Source organism: Aspergillus pseudonomiae, assembly GCF_009193645.1.
Source record: "Aspergillus pseudonomiae strain CBS 119388 unplaced genomic scaffold BDV37scaffold_7, whole genome shotgun sequence".
NCBI classification, from domain to species: domain Eukaryota; kingdom Fungi; phylum Ascomycota; class Eurotiomycetes; order Eurotiales; family Aspergillaceae; genus Aspergillus; species Aspergillus pseudonomiae.
The window spans coordinates 341,307-361,424 of record NW_022475999.1 but is presented as its reverse complement, the minus strand read 5'-3'; the positions used below and the strand labels follow the sequence as shown (position 1 = coordinate 361,424).

Sequence of the window (20,118 nt, the reverse complement as noted above, 5' to 3'; positions counted from 1 at the left end):
CACAGACCCAGGTCCAATAGCCAGTCGCCAGTAGCATAGGTAAAGTCGGGTACATACAAGAACGGAACGGGAGTGAACCAGTCCTCTCTTTAACCTTTTGGTATGTAAACAGGGAGGAAAAAGGAAAAGGGATACCGCTGGAAACTAATTTGCATGGCATAACCAAAGATGGGGGAGCCCGTGAATATATTTATGTTCTTATCATATAGGCATCCGGAAACGCCTGCGAATTCCAGGGACGAAGATATTCACTTGGGTGAAGGGATTGTATACCACCCATGCCCGTTTATTGTACGTCCATTCCACGCTGCAGGGACGATTCCAGATCGTTGTGAACGCCACCGCCCGCGGCGAGCGCCTCCTGAGGCTTGGGCTCCTCTTGCTTCCAGACGCCCTGCTGGTTCTCGGGGATCGGGACGTTGGTCTGCTGGGCGATCTGCTGCTGTTGCGCAGCAGCGGCGGCCTGCGCCTGGGACTGCTGCCGGACGACGGCACGGAAGCGCACGACTTCCTCGTAGATCATACGACGCATCTCCTGTACGTCGTCCACCACTTCGAAGTGGAAATCGAAGGTTGTGGGGCATGTCGGCTCGTCTGATGCGTCGTGCCAAATGTGCAGGTATGGGTGCTCCAGGGCCTCTTCAACCGAGATACGCGACGAGGGGTCGAAGGCCAACATGCGGTCAAGCAAGTCAAGCGCATCGGGGTTGGCACTGGGGAACAAACGCTGGAAGGGGATCTTGGGCATGAAAGGCAAGTTGCGAACGTACTCCTGGGCCCGGGGAGAGCCGATGCGACTCAGGGTCTCCTCGTTCGGGGTGCCCAGGTAGTGCAGGATCTGGTTGAGCTGGTCGACATAATCACGACCCTTGAAGAAGGGGCGGCCGCCGAGGAGTTCGGCCAAGATGCAGCCCACAGACCACACGTCGACTAGTGTATGTCAGCAAAGTAGACGGTAAGAGCATGTCAGGGGCAAAAACACATACTAGCTTTAGTATAACTCTGGAAGCTCAACATAATTTCCGGAGCACGATACCATCTTGTCGCGACATATTCGGTCATGTAACCTGCGTTCTCTTCCGGATCAATCGAGAAACCACGCGCCAATCCGAAATCGCAAATCTTGAGTTCACAATCGGCATTGACCAGCAAGTTTCCGGGTTTTAAATCTCTATGCAAAACATTGGCCGAGTGGATGTACTTCAAGCCACACAGAATCTGATAAATAAAGGACTGGAAGTGGGCATCGGTCAAGGGTTGTCCGGAACGGATAATAGCGGCGAGATCACACTCCATCAACTCTGGGCAAGGAAATAATATCAGTAGCTGTGCGTGGACCATGTTCAGGGGGGCAGCCTTACCTTCATACAGATATGTTTCGTTGAAGTTATCTGGGCGCGGAATGTCCATGTCATAGAGACAAGTGATCTGCATGATCCGGTCAGCCCTATCAGCTTCGGTGGCATCAAGTCGGGACCAAACGTACATTGCGGTGGCCTCGGAAATGTTGAAGTAACTTGATTTCTCTCAAGGCGCGCTTAGCCAAGATCTTCTTGCTGAAGACATTGGTGACTTTCTTGATAGCGACACCTTCACCGGTTTGAATGTTCGTGGCGGCACTAGATAGCGAAACCGGAGATCGTCGTCAGAATGTGGTGATCCAAACAGCTTTATATGATCTTCATCTTCGCATGGCTATGACTCTCGATAGACCAGGGTTGACGGAGAGACGAGTATGTTAGAAGCCTATGATGATCTATAACGTACCAGACAATACCATATGCACCTTGACCAAGCTCCTTAGTGACATTGTATCGTTCATCCACAATAAAATCCTGGTTGAAGACCTTGAAGATCTTACGTCCTCGTAGATCAGCCATGGTTTCGGAGGGGCGATGGAAAGGAAAAAAAAAAAAGAAAAAAGGTTCCAGCGATCGACTGCTAGTAGCACGAAGGAAACTCGAGGCGGTAAAGCGAGTGTCGTTCTGTAGACGCCGAGAAAGAAATGGAGGGGGAGGAAAATGTGCGGTCGGTCCACCCAAAAGATAGTGGGGAAATTCGCGAGTACTTTTGTTGTTTCCTCGCTTTGCTTTCAGGTTTTTTTTAAAAAATTAATTCCCTCCTTTTTCCTATTTATTTTTTTTGTCTCAGTCAGGGGAGGGAAGAAAGACAAACAGAAGACCTGGCGCGGGCTGGCTGGTCGATGAGAGGGAAAGCAGCTTCGAATGGACGGAACGGCAGCCCCGCAGTGGGAAAGTCAATCTTCCGCCGTTGCGGCTCCTGAATGGGAATTAAGGGTTTCAAAACTTATGACAACGAGGCGCAGCAAGATGGGAATCAAAACTCTCAGAAAGAGATCCTTCCAGAGGGAGCAGGAGAGCTGGAAATAATGTCAGGCGAGGAACGACTAAAGCACGTTGAACCACACCCGGGTGAAAGAGGGGTGTAATTAACGCCGATCGGTTGGGGCCTTGCAGCTGGCAGAGGTTCTGGCGGCACCGAACATGCAGCAGCAGTCAAAGGGAGACAAGTGGGGATTTATTGCAAGTACATACTTTGTTTGGTGCATTCAAAGAATGGAATCATAAACAGCTTTCTTTCAAGAAAATCGTTTGCTCACTCTATCATCGAGCTATTATTCCACAACACAGCGTATAACAAACAAACGTATAGGGCGGCGTTTATGTATCTATTGCTTCAATCGTCGACAACAAGGAAGTCACTGGATGTCCTGGTTCGGTGGTTTGCCGCCCAGGATGGGGTGCCTAAGGCCCATCCGGGGAGGGGCTCTGGTGGAGCACTGGTGATGACAGCGTCACACTCGTCACACTGTCACATTCTAGCCTCAACGCACCACTTGGGGAGAGCGGCTATTCTTGTCCCAATTGTGTTCAACTTGGATTCAACAAATGTGTTGCTATTGGGGCATGTTGAAAGCAAGCGAGACAGCCTCTGAATGGATAAGGGGATTTTGACTGGCTAACATCCATCCTAATGCAAAGCTTTTGTCAAGGGTAAAAAAAAAAAAAAATCAATGTCTAAGTTTCCAAATCACCTCTATAACTTGAGGCTTCTCTCGCTCTCGAACATATATCTGGCGAACCCTGTCTGTCTCTGCAATTGCTTCTTTCAATCGGAAGGAAACCTTGCCCTCGTCCTTGCTACGCAACGGGCCCAAACTATACTCGAATGGATCCGGGCCCTTGTATTTACTGTTATCCCAGGTCTGCTCCATGGAAATCGAATCCTGCAAGGGTAGCGAGTATTTGACCACGGAAAACCCATTTATCAGATACCAATCGTCGGACAACCGCCAACGTCGAAGCAAACAGGCTTCACCGCAGATGGCAGCCACCTTGCTGAGAGCAACCATGTCGGCATGGAACCAGGATTTCCAATGATGCAAAGAGAGCGGCAATGGACGGCCTGACTCGTAGAACCCGGACGCATCGCCACGAAGGTCTAACTGATGGAGGCCATGTTCCCACTTGAGTTTCACTGTAGTTTGGCTGTAAATACACCGCGCGATCATTCGATCACCGGCGCCCTTATAGTCATAGCAATTGCGGAAAACAGCATTGAGTTGTTGAACAAGGGGAATGGAGAGGAATATCCCGGCACCGCCGTACGCCATATGGCTCCCAAAATACATCTGTGCGATATCCTCGGTGAGCGCCCCTATATACTGCGGCTGCGTCGGATCGTACGTCGACAACCGTTGCACAAGGTTCTCCATTGAAGGAAAGAAAGTATCATCGTCGATTAAGACAATCCACTTGGTGAGCTCATCCTTGCGCTCAAAGAGGGTCCGGAGCAAGGAAAAGTACCGATCCAGCAAATCATCTGAGTTTTGGATAACGGTGAGGCGAATATCTAGCTCCTTTGCCCGTTTTTCGGACTGCTTCACCGAGCCTTCATCATCAACCACAGCTACAATGTGAGCATTTGTTCCTCCTGCCCAGTGTGCGAAAGCATCCAGAGAATCATACAATCTCTCTGTAGACGTCGCGACGCCAAATATCATGTGTGATGCATTAGGGCGTGGAGCCATCACGGGAGCATATATTGTCACCGATGTAGTACAGCTCTCTTCTGGCAGTAGCTCTGAGTGATTCTCTGTATCCAGTTGGACCGTCTGGTACGTGGGAATTGGTGCATCGAGTGTATCCGAAAAACCAGTGAAGTTCTTGGTTCGCACGACAGATATCTCCAATCTAGCATATTCCGCCGAGGAATTGGAGGCGTACGTTCTCAGCAGGTCAAGATCCACATGGCAAACACTGCTGTTACTGGAAGATGGAGGAGACGGAGCATTGGGGATAGGACTAATATCGATATTGCTATGTCGCGAATAGAGAAGGAATACTGCAGATATGAGTAGAAGTGAAGTGGCGGCAGCTATCACGGCAGTGGATCGGCGCCATTGAAGCAAAGGGTGATAGCGCGCCTGCATCGCGACCCGAACATAGCTAATATCTCATCAATTGTTGTTCTATACGGTTGAACCCAAATTGGACCATTTATTGTGAAGGGAGAAATACAAGAAAAAGAAAAAGAAAAAGAAAGGCGGGAGGCTTCAATTTCAGGCCCGCTAGGGGGAAGGAGTCAAGAAAGTGAAAAGAAAAAGAGAAAAACGTGAAGAAAATAGACGATGAGATCCTTGTTTCAGACAAGGAGAAAGGGCTGCCGCCCAGGGTTGCGGCTGAGCACTCCCGAAGATCCCAATCTGAATGGCATTAGTGACGGCCGCTCGTACCGTAGAAGCCCCGCGGTAGGTGAGTTACTAGTAATTCAACCAACTTTCAATTGTCCTGGTTGTCATAACCACGTTGGGTATTTCGCGGAATATATATAGTATCCCCTTCATGAGGGGATCTTTCCAAATATCAAAATATAGCTTTTCGCGTGTTCAAATATATGTCTTGCACCCACAAAACGCATAATGCAGTAAGAAAAACATTTATAGACAATGCGGTAATCTACCAGAATGGTAGATCAGTTATTGCACGCGGAACTACTAGTTAATTCTCAAAACATGACTTATCACATCAATTCGTCTCCCTCTGGAACATCATTGCTTCATTCAACGTTTTATCGCTGTCCCTCAATACCCCTATGCTTTCTAGTGTCTTGATGATGCTATGCGACGCTTAAATCATCATTTCTGGAACAAGCAACAAAGAGAGCGCGAATCTGGCCTATAAAAAGCCGCTCTACAGGGTGTTGACTAGCCTGCGCTCTTTCCTGAGAGCCCGAAGCTTTTCGCGTGCCTCCTCGAGAGGAATCATGACACCTTGCTTCTGGGTGGCAGGGTCGTCACGGTTGCGGATGTTGACAGTGCGAGCCTCCTTCTCTTGAGCACCAACGACTGTTTCACTTAGTTAGTACAGCACAATACCAGACTAGACATATGCTCAGCGGGACCGTAACATACCGAAAATGAAGTTGTACTGGGCCAGCTGTCCAGTGCGAATCTTCTTCTGCATGGTATTTCCGCTAATGTCAATGTCGACATTCAGCTTATCACCGCGCAGAATAGTCTGCAGCTCTTCCACGTAGTCGTTTACGGCAGGCATGACAGGAACAATCAGGATCTGGCGGGGGCTGATCCAGAAAGGCCACTTGCCGCCGAAGTGCTCAGTCAAGATTCCCAGGAATCGCTCAAAGCTACCGATGATAGCTCTGTGGATGACAACTGGACGAGCACGACCAGGGCCAGGCTCGTTAGACTTGGTCTCGCCCTCGGCAGACTCGGCAGCCGCTTGGCTCTTGTCGGCCTTCTCATGGCTCATGTACTCAAGCTTGAAGTTGATGGGGGCCTGGTAATCAAGCTGGATGGTGGCACACTGGAACTCTCGCTTGAGGGCATCAGCGATAGTGATGTCGATCTTAGGTCCGTAGAAGGCGCCATCACCCTCATCGATGGCCCAGTCATCGCCCTTGAACTTAGTCATGGCCGCCTTAAGCTGGTCTTCGGCATAATTCCAAGTTTCAAGCTCTCCAAGGTACTTCTCTGGACGAGTGGAAAGCTTCAACTTGAAAGTGAAACCGAAAAGCCCATAGATGGACTGAAGGAAGTCGAATAGCCCCTCGATTTCCGAGGTAATCTTTGTAACGTTAGTGAGATGAAGGGAAGAAAGGAGATCCCAAGGGAATTTACCTGATCCTGGGTACAGAAGATATGGGTATCATCTTGCTGGAACTTCCGGACACGGGTGAGTCCACTTAGTGCACCAGATGCCTCATTTCTGTGCAGAACACCAAAGTCTGCAATACGCAACGGGAGTTCTCTGTAGCTTCTCTCGCGATGACCGAAAAGGATGAAATGTCCGGGGCAGTTCATAGGCTTAAGAGCCCACTCTCTCTTCTCAACGTCAACCTTAAACATGTCATCCTTGTAGTGGGCCCAATGTCCAGAAGTCTTCCAGACGCTAACATCGTACATGTTAGGCGTCTGGACTTCCTGGTAGCCACGCTTACGATACTCCGACCGCAAGAGGGTCTGGAGAGCATTGAAGATCTTGGTACCGTTGGGGAGCAAGAAGGGGCATCCTGGGGAGGCTTCGTCAAAGAAGAAGAGCTCTTGTTCCTTGCCGATCTTCACATGGTTGCGCTTCTCTGCTTCCTCCAGGAACTTCAGATGTTCTTGCATTTGCTTCTTGTCCGGGAAGGCAACACCACGGATACGCTGCAGAGAGTCGTTGCTTTGGTCACCAAGGAAGTAAGCAGAGGAGTTCTGAGAAGCAATTAGCTTGGCGAATTTATATTATGACTTCTTAGTCACCTACCTGCATGATCTTGAAGGTCTTAATCTTGCCAGTGCTTTGAATGTGGGGTCCCCTGCAAAGGTCGACCAAGGTACCACATCTATAAACAGTGCTCTTTTCTCCGGTCACCAGTTTGTCGATATAATGCAGCTTGTACTTGCTGTACGCGAACATCTTTTTCAGGTTCTCTTTCGTAACTTCTAATCTGTCAAAGCTCTGCTTCTCCTTGAAGACACGGTTTGCGTGCTTGTCCAAGGCGGGCCAATCGGCCTCTCTTACAACACGGCTATAGTATTGTCAGTAACCAGTCCAGCTAAGCCTGTTTCTTTCCGGGACGCACTTCTCGGGCATGGCCATATCATAGAAGAAACCCTGTGGAGTGGGAGGTCCATGAGATAGCAGACATCCATATTCACACTCGCAAGCCTCGCCCAGGCAGTGAGCACTCGAGTGCCAGAAGACTTCCCGTCCTTCGGGATCCTCGAATCGCACATAAGAGACCGTGCAGTCACCCTCCAAAGGTCGGCTCAAGTCCCAGAGTTCGTTATCGACCTTTGCAAGCACAATAGTGGCACTCAGTTCCTTGGGCACATTCTTGAGAAGTTGGGCGGGGGTAGTTTCCCAGGCTTTGGCGGGGACCTGTTCCTTGTTGCCGTTGCCAGGTGCCAAGGTGACGGTGATTTCGGGGTGAGGCTTGTTCTTGGTCTCCTCGAGATATTGCTGCCAAAGCTCCTCGAAGAAGTTGTTGCGCTCAATAATGAAATCGGGTAACGAACCGGCACCTGATACGATTGACTGATTAGGAGGGGCATTCATGATATTTGGCGGGGCTAATAATGATTTACCTTCAGCGCCCGGGGCGGACCTGACGGGCAATTCCTTCGAACCTTCAGAAGCCATGGCTGTATTACGCAACGACAAAGGAACGATCAGGAAAAAAAAGTACGGGGAGGAGGGGTAGGCCAGCGACGATGACTCTTTTGCAGCATATCGGAATGAATCTTTAGCCCAACCAGCAGTGAGGGACGGAAGGCGGTGAACCACGTGACTGAAAACTGCCCTGGAGGCTAGCGACACTTTACCGTTTCGAGCTTCCCACCATTTGAAAACTTCTCCGGGTTCCGTCCGTTCTTACAGGTCAATCTCAACAACCAAGTCAATATGTCTTTTAGAGGAGGAGGTCGCGGTGGCTTTGCCACTGGTGCCAATCGCGGAGGTTCCTTCGGTGGCCGTGGTGGTGAGTAACTCCAATTTTCGGAGCTGGTGGTTGAGATGAGCGAGGACTAACGAAAATTTCGTCGGACAGGCCGCGGAGGCTTCCAGCAGCCAATGGGACCACCAGCACAAGTTCTGGGTATAGAATACTGATGCGATCCTCAGATCATTGCAGTTTACTGATTTTCTTTAGAGATGGGATCTTTCATGCATGCCTGTGAGGGCGAGATGGTCTGCGAATCGATCAACCCGAAGATTCCTTATTTCAATGCCCCTATCTACCTGGAGAACAAAGTACGAGTCACCGAAGACGTACGCTTGGGAATTAAATGAGGACTAACACGTTACTTCAGACTCCTATCGGAAAGGTTGACGAGGTTCTTGGCCCTATCAACCAGGTCTACTTCACCATCAAGCCTCAGGAAGGAATTGTCGCAACTTCTTTCAAGCCTGGTGACAAGGTCTACATCGGTGGGGATAAGCTCCTGCCATTGGAGAAGTATGGATTACTCCTCTACGTGTACGTTGCGAACAGGGCTGACTTGATGATCATAGGTTCCTTCCTAAGCCTAAGCCGCCACCGGGTAGGATCCCATCTACGACCGAACATATGTTGCGCATATTACTGACAAACATTCAGGTGCTGCTAAGCCTAAGAGAGCTGGAGGTGCTACCAGGGGTGGTCCTCGCGGTGGTAGAGGAGGCCCTCGTGGTGGAGCGAGAGGTGGACGCGGCGGATTTGGCGCCCCTAGAGGCGGAGGCGGCTTCCGCGGTGGAGCGAGAGGAGGTGGAGGCTTCCGTGGTGGAAGCGGTGGCTTCTCCAGGGGAGGCGGCAGAGGAGGACCTCGTGGTGGAGGTTTCCGACGTTAGACAGTCTCCGTCTTGCTTAGCACTGTCTTATTACGGCGTTATGGGAAAACGGGAGCTTTTGCAGGAACTTTTTGTGTCAATTTTTCTGTGCATCCTAGGTGGCTTGCCTCTTCGCAAAGGCTGTAGACTAATTCAGCCATTAAATGAATGTTATTATACCAATGAAGTACCTGCCAAAATGACATGTGCTTACTCGTAGTTCCGTACCGAGTAGTAGTGATTCGGGCTTTTGTCCCGATCGCCTTTTCAGATGTGGCTAGTGTCTGTGGCGCAGCCCTACACCGCCTGGCAATGACGTCTGGAACACATGCCGAGCCGTAGAATCTGTGCGGCCTTGTCAACATCCTTTCAACTGCAACCACTAGCAGATCCCTCACCTTTCCACAACTTTCCCACCGCTGTCGACATAATTCAAAGTCTCACAATTTCTATTATTGTACTTAAACTGCGCGTTCTCACTTATTGTTAGACTTCGAATTGAGCATGTCTCGTAGATCATCGGCCATGCCGTCGAATACATCTACGAATAGCGGTGTCCCGCCTGCCAGTGACGGAGGTAAGCTCTGATCATCGCTAGCCCGATCAAGGATATGGAAACTCAGGTTTATCAGGTCAGGAAAAGCAGAAGATGCTTTTGTCGGCGGAAACAGGGCACTTCAGCTTGGTCAGGTCAGTCTTTATATTGGCGACACCTCTAATAAATCTATCCGCTGACTGAACATTCTTACGTCAGGGCTTTGCATCTTGCAGATCTAGTAACTGAGCTTAACGGTAATATATTGGATTTTCCCATGCTGTATGCTTGCCAAGCTTTGCTAATTATGCTTCATAGGATTTTGTGGAGGCAAGTCTACTCTCTGATATTCGCGATTAAACGCCAGCCTAAACTGACTTTCACGAACAGTTATGTCCGTCCTCTCGTCTATGCGTTACTGTCTAGGAGACCCTCATGAATATGGTGCCATCTGGTCTGCGCTTGGATTTATGCCTTTCGGACTTTTCTTTGATTTCATGGATGGAAAGATCGCAAGGTGGAGGAACAAGTCATCGCTCATGGGACAAGAGCTCGATTCATTGGCAGATCTGGTACGCTGGTCTGCAATGTTGATTTGACAAAATACTTACGGTCGCTTCTAGATTTCTTTTGGTATGGCACCGGCCGCGGCAGCCTTCGCTCTTGGAGTCCGCACAAATGTCGACCACCTCCTCCTAGCCTTCTTCGTCCTTTGTGGCCTGACACGGCTAGCCCGGTTCAACGTGACGGTTGCCGTACTTCCCAAGGACAAGACTGGAAAGTCTAAGTATTTCGAGGGCACGCCAATTCCGACCACACTGTCCATTGCTGCGCTCATGGGTTACTGGGTTTCTCAGGGATGGATTCAAGAAGATCTCCCACTAGGCGTTATTGCGCAGGGCACAGCCCTTGAATTCCACCCTGTGGCTTTGTTGTTCGTCCTGCATGGCTGTCTGATGGTCAGCAAGTCTATACATATTCCCAAACCCTGAACACCAAAAGCTTTGCACAGACAAGTGGAAAGACATTCCTGTACTGGAATCTTTACTTGATAGAAAAGTGTTGATGAGACTTAAGCATATATATGTAACTAAGCTAGAACGAAAGCGGGCACGAAGCATTTCCAGAAGATAATGCTGTTTGACGAAGAAAATTTGGATTCCGAAAAGCTGCGGATAGTATTACTCTGGTCTGGCTCTTTTTTGTTTGCTAGGCTGATTTGCGTAAATCCAGTTCCCCATCTACTGCTTGGGAAAGTAGGCATAATGTACTGAATGAATGCACCTGAACACAGCATAATGCATGTAACAAATGAACTGGTTCACATATAATAGAGCTCCCTGCATACGACAACAAAATATCTGGAACTACACATTGTCTAAACACGCGTACAGTGGCTTTTCTCGAAGCGTAAGCATGGGTGTATAGCAAAAGGGTTGGGGGAAGCCTATATCGGAAATGTATGACCTCCATTTCGAATATAGGAATGGTTTCATTCTCTTTTAAACAAGGGACGTGCCATACGCTGCCCTTGAGTCACACAGCGATACTGGATCCGCTATTACCGCCATTCGACCAAAATAGTAGCGATTGCAATAGCTACTGTAGGCCTGAATCACCGAGTCCATCCATGAAAGTATTTCTCAATGACTATTGCCGACATCACGCCTCACACATCCGAAGACTCGTGCTGATAAAAAAAGGTGAGCCAGATGGATACAAGTAGATCAACCATCGATAGTTATTCCTGTGTCCCATGTATCCTCGTGTGCGTGTCCACTTCCCAAGAAAATCCCATGTCACATATATGCACGTGGACGGATGAAAACTTTTCCTCTATAAGGAGTCGTTGCCAGTTGCCGGTGAATTGATCCACAGGAAGCTCAAATTGCCACACACTTTTTTCTGGTAATAAATACAGAGTACTGGGCAACAATACAAAGAAGTCACCCAGGTGAGGCTAGTGGTACAGAGTGTTACCTGGGATGGATAATTATGGAAATGTTGACAGGCGCCCGTGGGGCACTGACACATTCTAGACCTCTCGAGGCGTTTGTTTCACCCTGACCAAAAAATGCCCATGAGCCAAGAAAGGAAGGAGAGTTTTGTCCAGGTTATTCTTAGTACTTGCGAACTTGGTTGCGAGCTCAATGGTACCTTTCAACAGAGGGTGTTGATGTTATTCTATTATTGGTGAGGTTTCTTCTTTCGGTTTGTGTTGGTTTTCAGTGGAGAAGCTGTATTCTGGTCTTGTTCCTGAGTTGTTCTCATTGATTTAGTCGTGCCGAGGAAGGGCAACTCGGATATCTCTGTTGTTAATCCAGTTCTCCGAGTAGGGCAGTGACTGATCGATGCAGTGGGTTAGACGTGTCCTTCGCCACTCTTTGGGAAAATAGTTGAACCGAAGCCCAATTGGATACTACTGAAGATGGTGATGGTGCATGCTTTTCAATCGAAAACTCCTCACTCATGTCAATGTGGAGCACGGCAATAGTACTCGTCACCTATGCCTGCGATGTTAGCGCCTTGCGCTGCAGGTATGGATTGTTGCGTCGAAATTTGCACTAAGTCCGTTCGTCTTCTCCATGCGCTGGTGATATGAAACTAGAATAAGCTTAAATTCCATTTCACAAGCGACGCCTTCTGCCTAAGCTACCCGAAAGTAAGCAGGAACACTGCCTACGTGTCGCATGCTGATATGGAGTTGTTGGATGCATGCAGACCATCATCGGAATGTCCGTCGGAAAGCAACATGAAATTCCCGATCGCCCTGAAAGGGATAACATGTTGACGAGTACGATATTCGTCAGCTGATGGCCTGAGGATGCTTTGCTCCCTTAAGCGCTGTATTGTCAAAATTTTCTCGTTTTTCAAATCATAGATGGTAGGCGATTGCATCTGCGCCTGCTAAACGCCCTCTACGGCTTATTCACGAGTCACAATGCCGCAGCTTGCTGTTTTTGCTCGTCGATCTGTTGATCTCCATTGTATTTGGATCGCATCTGTCATTTGACATGTATATTCCTCGAGTGCCCTGTACATTGATTATGGAACCATTTCTGCGTAATCAGGGTACAACGAACCCTAGTACCTCCGGTTTCTTTGCGGGTTTCGGAGGATCCGCATAAACACCCAGGGTCAGGATCCCAGGTCCACTCCGGGAGTGTCCGCTTGAACCCAAGGAACGGTTCCGTGTCTCTCATTTCGTTTCACCCAAATAATGAAGAGTTTTCTCATGACGGTGAGGACTTGGTGGGCGCGCAAATACATACTGCCCTAAATCAATACTCTGGCAATTATTTCTGTGGCGCCTTACTTTTAAGTAATATCTCTTACGGCCATAGTCGGAGAGAACCGTAGGACATGTCCTTCGTAAGAGTTGTATTTCACCTGACCAACTCTGTTGGTGACAAGATCTGCATGGGTCTGCATATGACGCAGCCCTTTATTGGTACTGACCAAACACGGATCCAAGGCTCCATAAACGACGAACCGTTCCCTTGTAATTGGCTCGTGGCCACACATCAGGATCAAAAAAGTCTACAGTGTTAGCTGACTTGGATTAAAAAATGGTACGTGGTGATGTGCAAATTTGGCGGCTATGTATTTCGCTTGCCACGCCTCGGGCGTTGAATCTCGTGGAGTAAGCTTTTACGGAATGCCAAATTTTTGGACCCTGTCCAGAGTAGTCTGTACCAAAGAAGATCAGAAGCGCACGACCTTGCGTTCGAGCAATGGTGCAGAATAGCCAGCCAGCCAGCTATTGATTTCCCGCGTTTTCTTCCTTTAGAAAAGGTCCGGGTGTTCCGTTCGCTGCTTATGGGGTTACTATTCCCGCTAGCCAAGATATGGAGCAAGGAGCTGTGCACTGACGCGGCAAGCCTTCACTGGTGAAGGAAAACGGTGTCTATCGCAATTGACCAAGCCCGTTTCTTCACAGTAGGTGTATTGTATTTTCAGAGTAGAGGACATCCAACTCTTCTGGTGTGGCTGATGGATATTCAGGGCGACGTAGTTGTAATATTATTCGGCCTTGGCTTGTTTATGTTGGGACGCCACAGTCGCAAGTGAATATGAGATTGATTCATCCTCCCTGAAACAAAAGCGGACAGGATATTGGACGTAACTGTGAATGGTCAACTGAACTTTCTAGCATCTGTTTGTTCAAATGAGGTCGATATCGCCCAAGTTCATACTGGCCATATTCTCGTCACACCTTTTGTTCCAATGTCAAAAAGAACCTATGGAGTAACCATGACTGTCTATCATCCCCTCTTTTCATTAATGCAGCGCGCCACAAATAATCACACCAGACCCATGGCCTTCCCTATACAGGTATAGCGCATGCCGGTACTCCATTTTTCCTGCCCGTTCGTGGATACGGAAGGGGAAAAGGATCGTTGTGCCCCTGGATTTCTGATTAGCCATCCATTCATGGCACTGCTTATCTAATCCGCGGTCGCGCCCTGATTGAACCAGTGTAGCTTTGGTACTAACGCGGGACGGACTTGGAAAAATTACCGACCTGCATATCCAGGGTCGCCCTCCGTTTGGAAACGACCCCTAAAACAACTTACGGTACGCACCACCCATGGATATATCCCGTTCCATTTATTTGGAAAGCTGTTTGTGATTTTGATGTAGGCTATGATGATTCGACTTTAAAGGCCCTTTTATTGCTAGGGGTACACATCGTAAGAACCCTAATCTAAGGTTAGAAAGGTAGTAAATGCTGCGTGTGTTCTACTTCAGGTGCGTCGCTTAATCGGTAAATCAGGGAGGTACGAATCAATACGAAGGAGTTTCTTCCGTTTCTCCCTGTAACCCTGCCCCGTCAAGTCATTCGTTCAATCTCAGCAGACCCCTACTTACCCTAGTACTCCTAGTATCCTTCCTTTCCCTTCCCTTCCCCTTCTCTTTCCTTCCGTTCCTTCCTCCTTTCGGACAAAAGACACTCGTTTTCTCTTCTTGTTATTCACTCGGAGGGGCTGTTGCTTTCTTTAAAATTACTTCTCTTTCGATTTTCTATCGTTTCCTCCCTTGTTTAAGTGCAAACATATTGACGATTACATCAATATATTCCCCCCCCCTTCGAAAATCTCCGAGTCAGCTTTCGTTCGCGTCCGTACCAATTTGCTGTCGCTGCGGGTGATCCGACCGACCTTCTAAGTTTCCTGTTCAGGACGTTCATTAAACTCCTCTCGGCAGAAAGGGGCGCTTGAAACGTCCGGTCCTCAGAGTCTTCCCCGCCTAAGAACCGCCCTTGACAAACAACCCAACATTCTTTCCCGTCGCCATCGCATTAACCTACCCTCGTCAACTATCCTGTCGTCACCGGCCCTGGATTAGCTGCGCCTGTTGTCGACTGTATCACGTTTCATAAAGTCGAATTATTTACGCGAACCTGACCCCTACAGGTCACCGCGGCCATTTTGACGCCTTTTCGGGAAGTCGACTGGGAAACAGGATCTCAATCTACCACAGTGGTCTAAAAGGGTTACGCCGGTCGTCCCTCTTTCCTTCGCTCAACTACTAGCACAACAACCATACTGTCTGGAGCAGGTGTCCAGATACTGATACCCCTTGCAATTGTTTCCTGACACTTCTACATCTACAACTACAACATGAAATCATTCACGCTCAAGTCGGCTCTTGCAGCCTCCACCCTTCTGATTGCAGCCAACTTGCCAGCAGTGATCGCACAGACACAAGTCGACAAGGGATGCTATAGTGATTCGACGCCGTTGAAGGATCAGGGTCCTTATACGTACCAAAGTAACGGATATTGCCAGAAGCTCTGCTTGAAGGATAACTATGCTGTTTTTGCCTTGTCGAAGGGCACAAACTGTCTTTGCGGTAACCAACTACCAGCAACATCGGCTAAGACAAGTGACGGCGACTGCAATGTCAAATGTGCTGGATGGCCTGATGTTATGTGTATGTGCTTTCCGACTCAGTCCCCTGCTCTTGAGTACTGACTTTTCATTCAACAGGCGGTGGTAATAATGCGTTTTCCGTCTATCTCACTGGTATCGAAGATAATGTGGATAGTTACTCATCCTCGTCTTCCTCCTCCTCGAGCTCTTCCTCTAGCACCGAGAGTGGAGCCTCGACAACGACCAATGGAGGGACTGTCGTTACTACTACTGGTGGACAAACAGTGATCAAGACGGCGGATAGCGAAAAGACAACGCAGGGTGCCGAGCAAAAGGAGAAGAAGTCTGGATCGAATACTGCTGCCATCGCCGCTGGCGTCGTCGTGGGAGTTGTTGGTTTCTGTGCTTTGGTGGGGGCTATCTTCTTTCTATGGCGGTTTAAGAACCGTTCCAACATGCCCGAACAGTATCGAAACAACAACATTGACAGCTTTGGCGCCAAACCCATGTCCCAAAGCTCCATGTCTGATTCTAGGTTCGACGGTGACTTCATGGCAAAGCGGCGTCAGAGCAATGGCAGCATCGATGATGATCAAGACTTTTCCCGTCGAATTTTGCAGGTGAATATTATTTGCCCTGGATCGCATGCTACTATACAGTGCAATTACTGACCGTGATCTAGGTGACCAATCCCGATCGCCGCTACTAAATTCAGGAACTCTGAACCTCCCAAATGGACCATGTCCCTTGTGAATCATCGAACAACAACAGCCTTGGCTACTAGTCCTACTCGTTATCCTGATATACATAAATTAGTTTGCGATTTTTACGCTTAAGCTTCATACATTCCTTCGATTTCATTTCTGATTTCCCCTCTACCGCGATCTATTTGGCGACCTTGCGATATCCTGGGGCATATTCTGTAGATAAGTTATGACGTTTTACTGTCTACTTTTGTTTGCAACATGTTGTTCGAGTCTGGAACCGCAACGCATCCCTACTTCCATAATCCCGCAACGCCCCGTGACGCGCTCGGGAAGTCAAGAACGATATCATCATCGCAGGCCGCGAAGCAAAATGCTGTCTCTGCTTGGAAGGAATCGGCCCGGACTTGGCCTTATGAATGTGTGAACGGCCACAAGATACCCGGGAGGGTCAGAAGCTTCGTTCTGGATTTAGACTGCGGTATGTCGCCCAGAGAAGTTGTATTTTTGAAAAGGCGTTCTGCGGTGAAGTATTTTTGAGTTCTCCCTTGTGAACATAGTTGTGTTCCTTCATACCTTGCTGTTCTTGCGCTGGGGTTATCCTGCCTTGGTTACCTTCTTTTCCTTTGATTTCTTATTATCTGTGATTTACTGAACTTCCCTTGGCCATCATCTCCCTAATGTTGTTGGTATGCTTGGGGAACTGTAAGTAAGATGATGGCTGAGCCTGTAGTTAATGCGAAGAATGAATGGATACCACTCTTGTTTGATCTCGACTCACCTGCCATATGAACTTGAATGCTATTATCCCGTTCAGGAAGCGAGGGTTTGTTTCACATCATAATTTTGGCGAGATCCTACCATCTCTCTCTCTTTCTCTCTCCCTCTCTCCCTCCCTCTCTCTATAGTCTATAAATCCTCCATACGACTGTGCACTTACTATTTACATTTGTCCCAGAGGAAATTGTCTCTATATTCATTGATCTGGGACACCCTTGCCTCCCTACTTTCAACGTCCAGAAAGAGCGCCCAACATCACATATCAGACGATTGACTGCCGGACTATCGAATCCAGCCAAGCTCTCTTTCTCTACAACACACCGACCACACTCTACTAGTTGGTGTCTGAGGGCCAAGGCAACAAATAACCGCCATCCTTAGGTATTATGTATTTTCCCGATGTCAACGCTGGTCCACACGTGCAACCAAGGCGCATCTTCATCTAGCGGTTTAGCAGCCCACTAGAATCTGTGAGCGTATCCCACTATGGCAGGCCGCGTTACTGTACCACCTTCATCCTCTGTTCCTAAAAACCTCCACAGAAGCTATTCCATAAGGGGTGTCGTTCCTACTAATCGTTTTAATATGGCTAATTCGACCACCATCTCTTCTCCCTTGCAGTCTATAGAACCTGGTGTATACTGCGGAGATATATACTTATGAATATCGGGCCTATACAAATCACTACCGCATGTTGACACCCCTCTGTCCATCGTTATGAACACACCAATCATTAGACTACGGATAATACTTTTTCTTGAGTATATTCTCTCGCCCATCTTCCAGACTCGAATAGCCTCGTCAATGATACATAGTCCTATAGTGACAAAACTCGCACACCCAGCCGCTTCCTGAACCGTAATTCCAACGCAACTAAACCGGCCCTCTCCATAGTCTTAGCTCGCTAGGTCTTGTAATTAAAGAAACTATCATCCGTTGCCGGATCTCATTGAATTGGGGCTATGGCGGTTAGATCATCCTTCGAGATAGATTACATGCAATTCTTTTCTCCTATTGTTTTCATCATCCCGGAAATGATTACGGCGGCAGTTCTCTTTAACCGGACGTAACTAGTCTTAAAACAAGTAGCCTGGTGTGCAGGTGTGACACAAGCCCCCCATGAAGTTATTCATCTACATACAAATCTAGGATAGCACCGAGGGTATGGTGGTGAGGCTGTTTTAACCACCAGCTTTGCCATTCTCCACGCCCAATGCGCTTTACCAAAAGTAGAGCTCTTTCGTGTTTATTACTAGCCTGTTACCTCCGGTGATATGATAGAGCAGAAGTAATATTTCGGAATCCAGAATGGGGTTCCGTCGAATAAGTCGTTTGAAGACGGATCCCTTGGCTATGGGAGGTTCAGGGTGATGGTGTTTATCTAATCTGTATACATACATACATATATATATACATAAATATGTATATACATGACGTTTCTCTGTTTGTATGGCCTTGTGGTTGTTTTGTGGATATATATAACCATGGCTAGTTGTGTGACTGCATCACTGGATCTTTGTTCGACTGGGAATTTTTTTTTATATCTTCGATATGTTTATTTATCCTATAGATGTAGTCCTGGGTTCCACGTGGATTGTTTTATCCAGTTAGTCTGCTCTTTTTGCTCTTGGAACTACGAATGTATGTCCTACGCTCTATTGTGATGGGGCAATACTATGTGTATATATATATTCCTGTCTGGAAACACGGTATGTGCGAGCGTTTTCAATTTGGGACGTCGGTTGACTTTACTACATACAATCACCATTTCTTGATTTCTTGAGGTCTCCCAGAACACCCTAAGGCCATCTATATGAGTTTTGTCTTGATAAAGGCATAGACTTTATACCGATATATTCTGAAAAGAAGCTTCCATCGGTTTTCTTCTCTTCATTCGCTCGGATTCTCTGCAGTATGTATGTATGTATGTATGTATGTATGTATGTGCATACTTCGCCGCATCTACGATGGCCCCAGTTTCTCTCGAGTCTCGATAGATCATCACACACACACACCACCAAACCAGCTAATGACGAAAACACAGCAGGTCAGCTTGACAAACAAGACCCAGCCCCCATCGTCGAGTCGACAAACACCCGACCTCAACATCGAGGCAGTGGCCGGATATCCGGATGAAGATCACGATAAATATAGAATACAGCGTTCACGCGAACTGTAGAGACTAAAAAGTAAGACGCAGGTAGTTGAAAGGCTATGTCTCGCCTAGGAGAAGTCGTTGCTGCAGGAGTATGACAAAAAAAAAAAAAAAAAAAAAAAAAAAAAAAAAAAAAAAAAAAAAAAAAAAAAAAAAAAAAAAAAAAAAAAAAAAAAACAAAGAAGGAAAATAGAAGATGCTGACATGACGGAGCTGGGATGCATTTCTGCACGGTGATACCCCACGCCAAACAGGAAGCCATGCAGAAGGGAAGTCGTTTCAAAATTGCATGGAGATAAATATAGATACAGCCCCTCACCTGAAACCAACAGTCTGAAGAACGAACGCAGCTTACATGCATAAGGGTACCTGTTTCAAGAGCACATACTGCCAGTAAGACTGCACGGTGAGATCTTAAAAGTGGTGGTTGAGCCGGTGACTGGGACGGGGATTAAACGAAGAGAGGGGGAATGGCCCTAAGGCAGGCTCAGGCTAAAAATACCGAGACGTCAGAATGCGCCTAGTCCTGGGCCACGAGGCACAACGTGGCAAGGATCAATAAAGAACCCGCATGGTTGGTTCGTGAGGAGAATCTCACGGCACCCCCGAATTCAGTAAGTGGAGGGGTCTATCAGTGCCAGGATTATGGATAATCTTGGGTTGTTGTTGGCTGCCGCAGACTCCGCGGGGATTGCCTTTGGAACTTTCTGAAACCTAACCTGGCATGTACTATACAGAACTATACATATGTGGTAAGTAGTATGCATGGTATCTACAAGGATGTTGCACATGGCTTTCGTTATCCCTCCATTCCCCATGACGTCAGTGGCATATACTGCGCGCATATGCGCCCGGAATGGTCTAGAGTGTCAAAGTGAGGTTGCATTCCATATTCGAGATCGTTTGTCTATCAAGGTGGCGTTTTATTTCACACGTGTTGAGTAGTGGATATGAAGATCATCCTAGCCATGGATGCAACACCCTGCACGTTTGGCCCAGGCAAGGCAATAGGCGCCAATGTCAGAGTGCTATTGGTTTTGGTAATTTGAGCAGGATGACAGAGAGGCAAATCCCAGCCATCCACGGTGGGTCTTACGGATACAACAAAGAACAGACATGGGTTGTTATGCATAGTATGGGCCAATCCCCTAACGGACAGGATGTTGGTTGAGTGATAGAAGCTTCCATGTGTTGGGTCTACCCGTGCCAAACCTAAGGCAGGAAGTGGCTGATTAAT

At 47.9% G+C, this 20,118-nt stretch overlaps 5 protein-coding genes across 5 annotated transcripts; 2 read left to right on the top strand and 3 right to left on the bottom strand.

Annotated features, from left to right (window-relative positions):
• Positions 1 to 286: 286 nt before the first annotated feature.
• Positions 287 to 1,880, bottom strand: mpkA (mitogen-activated serine/threonine-protein kinase SLT2; the record flags this gene model as incomplete). Its single annotated transcript, XM_032086276.1, has 5 exons — positions 287 to 930; positions 987 to 1,301; positions 1,362 to 1,428; positions 1,487 to 1,619; positions 1,768 to 1,880. The coding sequence occupies 5 exons, from the start codon at positions 1,878 to 1,880 to the stop codon at positions 287 to 289; spliced, it is 1,272 nt and encodes a 423-aa protein (XP_031945563.1).
• Positions 1,881 to 2,993: 1,113 nt separating this feature from the next.
• Positions 2,994 to 4,552, bottom strand: BDV37DRAFT_191783 (glycosyltransferase family 31 protein). Its single transcript, XM_032079685.1, has one exon. It carries the CDS (start codon positions 4,451 to 4,453, stop codon positions 3,032 to 3,034), a length of 1,422 nt encoding a protein of 473 aa, XP_031945562.1. The 5' UTR covers positions 4,454 to 4,552; the 3' UTR covers positions 2,994 to 3,031.
• A 482-nt stretch (positions 4,553 to 5,034) lies between these two features.
• Positions 5,035 to 7,788, bottom strand: BDV37DRAFT_191800 (threonine--tRNA ligase THS1). Its single transcript, XM_032079686.1, has 6 exons — positions 7,613 to 7,788; positions 7,108 to 7,549; positions 6,789 to 7,053; positions 6,161 to 6,736; positions 5,435 to 6,107; positions 5,035 to 5,368 (listed from the first exon to the last, which is right to left on the bottom strand). Exons 1-6 carry the CDS (start codon positions 7,665 to 7,667, stop codon positions 5,214 to 5,216), a joined length of 2,166 nt encoding a protein of 721 aa, XP_031945561.1. The 5' UTR covers positions 7,668 to 7,788; the 3' UTR covers positions 5,035 to 5,213.
• A 140-nt stretch (positions 7,789 to 7,928) lies between these two features.
• On the top strand, positions 7,929 to 10,358 carry BDV37DRAFT_279186 (Gar1/Naf1 RNA binding region-domain-containing protein; the record flags this gene model as incomplete). Its single annotated transcript, XM_032086275.1, has 10 exons — positions 7,929 to 8,004; positions 8,074 to 8,121; positions 8,176 to 8,276; positions 8,336 to 8,481; positions 8,538 to 8,974; positions 9,322 to 9,408; positions 9,464 to 9,521; positions 9,586 to 9,623; positions 9,757 to 9,938; positions 9,990 to 10,358. The coding sequence occupies 10 exons, from the start codon at positions 7,929 to 7,931 to the stop codon at positions 10,356 to 10,358; spliced, it is 1,542 nt and encodes a 513-aa protein (XP_031945560.1).
• Positions 10,359 to 14,590: 4,232 nt separating this feature from the next.
• Positions 14,591 to 16,060, top strand: BDV37DRAFT_191495 (WSC domain-containing protein). Its single transcript, XM_032079682.1, has 2 exons — positions 14,591 to 15,303; positions 15,360 to 16,060. The coding sequence occupies exons 1-2, from the start codon at positions 14,991 to 14,993 to the stop codon at positions 15,911 to 15,913; spliced, it is 867 nt and encodes a 288-aa protein (XP_031945559.1). The 5' UTR covers positions 14,591 to 14,990; the 3' UTR covers positions 15,914 to 16,060.
• Positions 16,061 to 20,118: the final 4,058 nt, after the last annotated feature.